This window comes from Vigna angularis, chromosome 3, assembly GCF_016808095.1.
Source record: "Vigna angularis cultivar LongXiaoDou No.4 chromosome 3, ASM1680809v1, whole genome shotgun sequence".
In the NCBI taxonomy this organism is placed as follows: Eukaryota; Viridiplantae; Streptophyta; class Magnoliopsida; order Fabales; family Fabaceae; genus Vigna; species Vigna angularis.
The window spans coordinates 37,523,146-37,531,393 of NC_068972.1; the positions used below are offsets into that span (position 1 = coordinate 37,523,146).

The 8,248-nt window shown below is 31.6% G+C and overlaps 2 protein-coding genes across 2 annotated transcripts; one reads left to right on the forward strand and one right to left on the reverse strand.

Annotated features, from left to right (window-relative positions):
- Window positions 1–443: 443 nt before the first annotated feature.
- On the reverse strand, window positions 444–1,331 carry LOC108325611 (protein GAST1). The gene is made up of 4 exons (XM_017558705.2): window positions 1,119–1,331; window positions 938–1,024; window positions 827–866; window positions 444–754 (listed from the first exon to the last, which is right to left on the reverse strand). The coding sequence occupies exons 1-4, from the start codon at window positions 1,185–1,187 to the stop codon at window positions 573–575; spliced, it is 378 nt and encodes a 125-aa protein (XP_017414194.1). The 5' UTR covers window positions 1,188–1,331; the 3' UTR covers window positions 444–572.
- Window positions 1,332–6,663: 5,332 nt separating this feature from the next.
- Window positions 6,664–7,550, forward strand: LOC108325663 (probable F-box protein At5g04010). The gene has a single exon (XM_017558759.2). It carries the CDS (start codon window positions 6,759–6,761, stop codon window positions 7,494–7,496), a length of 738 nt encoding a protein of 245 aa, XP_017414248.1. The 5' UTR covers window positions 6,664–6,758; the 3' UTR covers window positions 7,497–7,550.
- The last annotated feature ends 698 nt before the right edge of the window (window positions 7,551–8,248 follow it).

Below are 8,248 nucleotides of genomic sequence, written 5' to 3' on the forward strand. Positions count from 1 at the left end.
TCGTTCATGTGGTGAGTGTTTAGATAATCATTATAATTTATTTTTCCTTTAAAAATATATCCAAAAATTTTAAAGCTATAAAAAAATATGGTAAGATTTTGTTTTTATAAGTTGTAGGAAAAACAAATAAAAGTTTTATAAAAATTAACATTTTAATTAAATTTATTTTATAAGATCATAAATAGAAAATTAAATATTTTACTCCTGGTTTTCTTATAAAAATCCATCTTTCTAAAATTATATTCTTAAACTTATGACTTTGAAAAATGTATTCACCGTTCTCTCTTCCTTTTATATCAGATCCATGATTCGAAAGTGTTACAAGTCTAAATCAAGTTGAGTTTAAAGAGTTAAAAATTTCAATTAAGATTTTGTCTCATAGAAATTACTTGCATGCATGTTTTACGAGTATTTTGGTATTTCTTATATCATTTGAAGGTCCATTTGCAAAGTGAAAGGGAAGTTAATTTGAAATATTGATTGAAATACATAGGCTGTGTAATACAGATTTTGGTAACTTCTTCGTTTTAAGATCGATCGAAAGAAATCTAAGATTGTGAAAGTTTGAAGATTCAAGGGCATTTGGGTCCTCCCCTTTTGGTCTTCCAGTTGTTGTAGCAGGGACATACTTCCTTGTTGCCATAGGTTCCAGGGGGAACACACAGACATTTGGCACAACACTTCTGGCAGAAGAACAAACAAGGTTTCTTGTACTGTGTCTTTGAACATCTCTCCGCACAACGAGGACCACATTCTGTAATAATTTCATCATTCATTTTCTTTATTATATACCAATCTTATATATATATCCATCATTCATTCATACCTTGTGGTTGAAGACTGCCTTCAGTGCTCCCATGCTGTGACTGAATAAGAAAACAGGGACAAAATCAACACAAGAAAGTAAAAAAAAATAAAAACATGGTTGTTTTGTTACCTTGTTAGGCTGAGGTTCTTGTGCTGGTGCTGGTGCTGGTGCTGGAGTTGGAGAGTCAGTGGTAGTAGCAGCAACAACAGTCTTAGCCTGAAGATGACAACGTTAGTTTATGCTACAGAAACATATAATGATTCTGTCTGGTGGAAAAAAGAATGCATAAACCTTGAAGATGTTATCTTACATGAGTCTCCTTGAAAAGAAGAAGCATTGGAAGCAGGCAAAAGAGAAGGATGGTTAGGTTTGTAGGCATATTGCTGACTCACTGCGACACTCCTTCAGACACAGAGGGAAGTTGTGTTATGTGAAGAATGGTTTCCAAGTAGAGCAGAGTTGGGTACTTATATGGGAAATTGGCTGAGACTTTGTCCATTTTTTCACCTGAAATTTGATGCAAATGGTAGCGAAGAAACAGCCATTTTTTTTTCATTATGACCACTGCAGATTCTACAACATAGCATATTAAATTGGCTCTTCTCACACCTCCTGTTTCTTATCACAACACGTTATCGTTCTCAATCATATGCTGAATTTGTCTCTACTCGTAACTATCATTCTTTACTCTCAATTAATATTATTACAATGTTCTGTTAAATTTTCTTAAATTTAAAAAATAAAACATGTATCTAATTTTCATCTAATTTGCAGTAAAAGTGGTTAATATATGAATATTGAAGAGTTTAGTTTGTCTATTATAAGTTAGAAATAATGAGAGTTTTAGTATAGTACGTGATGTTACATTTTCAGTTCCTTGATAACCGAAATGAAGGGTTTTTGTGATGCTTGGAAAATAACTCATTCACAAAGTAAGAATAAATATAAGCATTCACCGAGGTTAACAAGTAGATTCTGATAATATTATTTAATATATAAAAAAAAACTCTGAAAATGTACTTATTTTTGTGAAAAGAAATTATAATCCAAGTGATAGTAGTGATAATTTTGAATTCTCTAGAGAATATATATATATATATATATATATATATATATATATATATATATATATATATATATTTATTTATTTATTTATATAAAACTTTTTCAACCTTTCTATAGCAGTATGTTACTGTCCCCATGAATGTGGAAATGGAATTAGAACGACATGTTGGTGGTTGAAAGAGAGACATGTGTTAGAGAAACTTTGGAACGTGTCCTTATATTATTATAGCATGGAATCATTAGGGAATATTTATGTGACATAAGAACTTTTGGAACTCATATATAATTTTTTATTCTTTATTATTTGTTCCAAATGAAGGGTTAGACACCTTTAAAATATAGAATAAAAAATCACTACTTTAAGATTGGAAAATATGAAATATTACATTTTTTAACTAAAAATTTAAATTGAAGTATAATATATAACAGATGCTGATTTGTAAAATAAAAATTAGAACTTTTATAATTTTTAATCATAATAATACTCCTAAAGATTATTTACCCACATAAAAAAAAAAGTGAACTTTCTTCTAAAATACTAATGAGGTTTATATTTTAATCCTTTTTTAAAAGATAGAAAGTTTAAGTGAGGAGATTTTACTATATGAAAGTAGAAAATTGAAAGAAAGATTAAAGAATATGATGGATGCATGTGAATGATAGATTGTGAGATGTGCACATAGAAAGCGATAGAACAAGAAAAAAACAGCATACAGTACGATCTCAGCATTTCTTTATCTTGTCTTATTTTTAGAAAGAAACAAGTTTGGGAATCCTTCTAATCACTGAATGCCCGTGAACCCTTTCATGCATTATTCTTCTTTTTCTTTCTTACTCCTTAATTATTCATAAAAAAAAAACTTTTCTTTCTCAAAATAACCTAAAACAAATCATAGCTGCTTTTTAATTAACAACTCATAATGAAATTAAGTATTTCTTAATTGTGCATTACAAAATTCCCAAATAGGATAAGTGGAAGAGAGAGTGAGATGTCTCAACCACACAAAGAGGAGTATTCAATTTGTTGTGTTGGATTGGTCTCGTGAAGAACCATTTGTTTGTATGTGTCGATTTTTTAGGGTTTTTACTTAAATTTGGATGCTTTTGCTAATAATGTATACTATCAAAATTCTCACTCCATTTGTAGTAGGAAGAGATCACATTGCAAGGTATATCCTCAAATCGTTAATTTCGAAAAAAAAAATAATGATAATTTTAAATACAAATTTGTTACATTCATATTTAATATTATTTTTCATTTTTTTTATAAAAATAAAAATTCATCTTTTTATAACTATTTTATATTTATAATATATGTCAAATGATGTCAAATGAATGGTAATATATATCAACATATTATTATTCATTGAAAAATGTTTTCTCAACACCTCATGTCTACATGAAACAAAGATGGTGAAATATATGAATGATATATTAAGATATGATAAAAAGAAATACAGAAAAATAATGAGTTTTTATTAAGTTTATCTTCAATGTACTTACTAAGGTGGTTTTGAACAACTTTGTTTTAAGAAAAGTTATTATATTGGATATAGTGTATACCGAACAGTTATTAATTGTTAACTGTTCGGTCACCATTACAACAATGGTCAACCAAACTACCTAAAAGTCAACCAGGACGAATGATTTTTGGGTCAGTGTTTAAGTTATTGGACCAAGGGTCTAGCGGAAGATAAAATAATCAAAGGAATAATCAAGAATATCTGATTGAAGATCTGATTAAAGATATTGATAAAGTCGTTTATGAGTAATTAACCGAATTTCCAGGTAAGGTTGTTTTTATTTAGTTTATGAAACACTTATAAATACAATGACAAGACTAAAGGCCAAGTACGTTCAACTAAGACTCCTCTACGTTCTACTTACATTCGATCAGGACTTAAATACTAAATTGTGATAAATAGTTCATAAAATCGCTCCTAACTTGAGCGTCAAAGTGTCTTTTGTAGGTACCTCCCCCCATCAAGAGCACAACCGAATGGCATCTAGAGTCCAAGCAAGCGGAGCATTTGATTCCAGCATCGTAAAGCAGCAAAGCCACGTCAGAAAAGTTAGTCTCTCGGTCATACAAATCCCTACCGAAACATTTTGGGCTTCTTCTGTCTGCTCTCGGTCCCACGGTGGGCGTCAAAATGTTTCGGTAGGGATTTGTAGGACCGAGAGACTAACCTTTTTGACGTGGCTTTGTTGCTGTCCGACGCTGGAATCGAATGCCCCACTTGCTTGGACTCTGGATGTCGTTCAGTTGGACTCTAGATGTCGTTCGGTTGTGCTCTTGATGGGGGAGGTACCTGCAAAAGGCACTCTGACGCTCAAGTTAGGAGCGGTTTTATGAACTGTTTATCACAGTTTAGTATTTAAGTCCTGATCGGACATAAGTAGAACGTAGAGGAGTCTCAATTGAACGTACCAGGCCTTTGGCCTTGTCATTGTATTTATAAGTGTTTCATAAGCCAAATAAAAATAACCTTACCTAGACATCCAGTTAGTTACTCATAAACGGTTTTATCAATATCTTTAATCAAATCTTCAATTAGATATTCTTGATTATTCCTTTGATTATTTTATCTTCTGCTGGACCCTTGGTCCAATAACTTAAACACTGACCCAAAAATCATTCATCCTGGTTGACCACTGTTGTAGTGGTGATAACCTTTCGGTATACACTATATCCGATACAATTATCATCGGAGTAAAAGATGTGGCATTACTTTTATATAACACAGTTGTTTATTTACGTAACATGTTAATTAAGGTAGAGAATGTATGAAATCTTACAAAGCTACATCTCATAATTGTTCAAATAACAATACAAAAGTAATTTTTGAGAAAAAGTATTGGTAAGATAAGAAGTGGAGTGACCCTGGGGCTATTTCTTCCTGCACCTCCTTTTTTCTACCCATGAAACCTGATAATCTAATTTTACTCCACGCTAAAATTTATTAGAATTCTGAAATTATTTACTATTGGGCTTTGAAGTCTTAGTCCCTTAAAACAAATGGGACTTCCCCCTTTCTACACCCCATAATTATTAACTGCACTCCCCTCTTTTCATTTCACAAAACACTTCAATTTTAAATATATATATATATATATATATATATATATATATATATATATATGTATGTATGCTTTAAAAAAAAATCAAGCTATTGGTATAATCACATAAACCTAAAGAAGATGATCATGTTTTTGCCCTTTCTTCTTACAATCTCTTTATTGCTTTAAAGCAGATTTATTCTTTTCATAAAACTTTGGTATCTACAAATTCATTCTTTAAAAGCAAGTCATTACAAAAATAAGATGTAGTTCTTAAGTTTAAGACTTAACATGTTCAAAATGCAAGACACTTTATGAGAACAAAATTTTTGAGACGCAAGAAAAAATTAACAATAAACCGTGATCATTATAAGGTTGAAAAAGACATACACTCAAATTTAAGAATTATGAGACTCAAATAGCTTCAAATCATAGGTACGATCATAGTTAACACAAAACACATGTAAAAAGTTGAATTGAAACTCATTCAAAGGATGATTCTAATACAATAGACTAACTATAAGATTGTATACCCGAAAAAATAGAGGAGTTTCAGAAGAACAAAAATTACAATACACAAGTTCAATGGTTCAATGTAAAACGTCTATTAAAGGAAGCTTTTACATGTCAAATAAACTAAACGTCCATGTTTTATATAAACTCATGTTAAAAAGCTATAACTTTAACAAGTGCATTTGATAGACCAATTTTAGAAAGAATTCATTTTTGTTAATATTTCACTTAGCCATGTTCAACTTTCATTAGTGTTATACGAAGATTGGTGAAAAAAAAAGTGAGATAATTGTTTATAATAATAATAATAATAGATTAGATATCCATATTTATTTTTCAATTTTAGCAAACTTATTTTAGCAACATTAAACAACTCTTTTTAACCTTAAAAAACTCCAAACCGTTTATTATAATTAAAGTTTATCATTTCCTTCCTATACTATTCAACTAACCCACTATTTCAAATAGTCCATGAATTCAACTAATCCATTAATTCTGTCAACAACATATTTACTCCATAACTCTGTCAATTCAATTGCTAATTTAATTTTTAAAATATTTATAAAAACACCGAAGTCGTAAATGACTTGAATTTTATTTTTAAAAAATGGTGTATTTAAATGACTTCTTCCATTTAAAAAATATTTCCTAAACATAATTTTTCTTGTCACTAAGTTTAAAACGAGACTCACTATTGTTCCCTAATAAGGATAAGAAAAACATAGATATCAAAGTAATGCTCACTCGTTCCTTTTTATATATATGTGATGTAAAATTTTGATATAAATTTTAAAAAATAATTATTCAAAAAATCGAGTATATGACTTTATATTATACCCATTATTTCTCCTATTACATTAACTAAAATGTTGCTATTAATGGGATATTAAATTAAGTGAAAATATTATTACATAATTTATGTCTCAAATTAATCTAATAAATAAAATATTAATTAAAAATAACATTTGAACGCATTTAAATATAAAGTAAAATTTATTAGTTTCTTTATAAAGTGCTTCTTCAATTTAATTTCACACCTAAAAAATAATAAATGTGGCAAGAATGTTCTAAATAAAACCTAGCACGTGCCATAACAAAGGCAGGCTTCACCTTTCACCATCCAATCTAACGTGGCATTTCATAGCCATGCAAACAACACCCTTACTCCACGTGTCTCCTCCACCACCTCGTTTTCCAAACAATTTAAACACGATGCCAGAAACCTCAAAACGACACAAATCATTATCATCTTCATCTCACTGTAACTCCGAAGCAAACCTTAAGGGAAACAAAGTTTTGCTACAGTACGAGAATGTCACCACCACCATGGGAAGCTCTCATTCTCGTAGCCACCTACCTTGACCCCAAAACCCTAACCATAGCTTCTTGCGTGTCAAAGTCATGGTTCTCTTCCATGTCATCCGATCACGTTTGGAAGCCTCTCTTGACTACCCAATTTCCCTCTCTGGCCATCCTTTCCTCTGCCGTCGCCTACCGCCGCCTTTTCGTGATGGGCCACGCGGCTGCCGCTCGCCGCAGCCAGAGGCCCCCGAAGCCGAGTCTCTCGCTCGAGGACCTTGTCTTTTCCGTCTCCGTCTCCACCCGCGATGGTGTTGTGGCTTCCGGCGTGAGAGCGGGTGAGACATTGCGCATGGAGACGGCGGGGGTGTTTCGCTTTGGAGTGGGGTGTGACGGCGGCGTGGTTTTGAAGGAGGGGGAGGAGGAGGTGAGGGTGACGTGGAACGTGGTGCTGAAAGGGTGGGGAGGGGTTTTCACGGCGGTGGAGCGCGAGGGGAAGGTGAGGCTGGTGGGTGGTGGAGAGGGGTGGTTCTGGGAGGAGCTTCCGGCGCCGGGGTGCTGCTCCGTCGCGGTGGCGAGTGCGTTGGTGGGGGATTTGAAAGTGGGGATGTGTGAAGAGAAGGGTGGGAATGGAGTGAGGGTGGAAGAAGTTGGTGTGGGGATTTTGAGGGTTGTCGATTGGAGGTACGTTAGCGTTGAAGATGGACTTAGGTATTTCCAACATTTTCTTCTCACTAATCATGTAACATAAATTTCTCAACAATGTATAAATTTTCTTAACCTCTGAAAACACTTGCACTTTTAATTCTCTGAAAAATTTTAAGATTAGGATATCTTAATGCATAAATTTTATATTAATTTATAAAGTTTATATTTTTAAACTAAATTGTAAGAAATTTAATTTTTATATTAAATTGTAAAAAGTTCGAGATTATTTATGGGGTATGTCTAAAAAGTTTACGGGAGTTTGTGACTAACCATGTATGTTTTGCTTGCAATTTATTTAAATGTAAAATAAATTACTAAACCAAAAACTTTGCATTCATTAATAAACAATTTATTAATAGCATTGCTAGATGGTTTCGGTTAAAAAGTATACTATTTTTTAATTAGTTTCAATTTTTATTTTTTAATATAAATGTATTAATATATTTTTTATAAATCAAATAAATATATAAATTGCCTTACTTTTAAAATGAATACAGAAATATAACAAATATGTATAAGATAAAATAAAAAGATATAGAGATTGTTTTAAAAAACACAAGTTAGCCTGTTAAAAAGGTTACTTCGAGTAGCTCTCAAAAAGACTAAAAGTTATTAAAAAAGAAATTATCAAAAAATGTAAATTACTCTGAGCAACAATATTTTGCTAATAAAAAAATAGAAATTAGGTGAGATAATTACGAAGCTCGTGTTTTCCGAAAAAATACTTGATTAAAGGGATTGCACAAATCCTCCATCGGAAGACGAAAAAAAAAATCAGAAATCGTATTTTCAAGA

Excerpts from the sequence above, each read along its gene's own strand:
- LOC108325663 (XM_017558759.2), top strand. The coding sequence starts at position 6,759 with ATGTCACCACCACCATGGGAAGCTCTCATTCTCGTAGCCACCTACCTT.
- LOC108325611 (XM_017558705.2), bottom strand. The coding sequence starts at position 1,187 with ATGCCTACAAACCTAACCATCCTTCTCTTTTGCCTGCTTCCAATGCTT. Across the intron at positions 867-937 it reads AAGAACCTCAGCCTAACAAG|TCACAGCATGGGAGCACTGA; the intron begins GTAACAAAACAA and ends TTTCTTATTCAG. Across the intron at positions 755-826 it reads AGGCAGTCTTCAACCACAAG|AATGTGGTCCTCGTTGTGCG; the intron begins GTATGAATGAAT and ends AAATTATTACAG.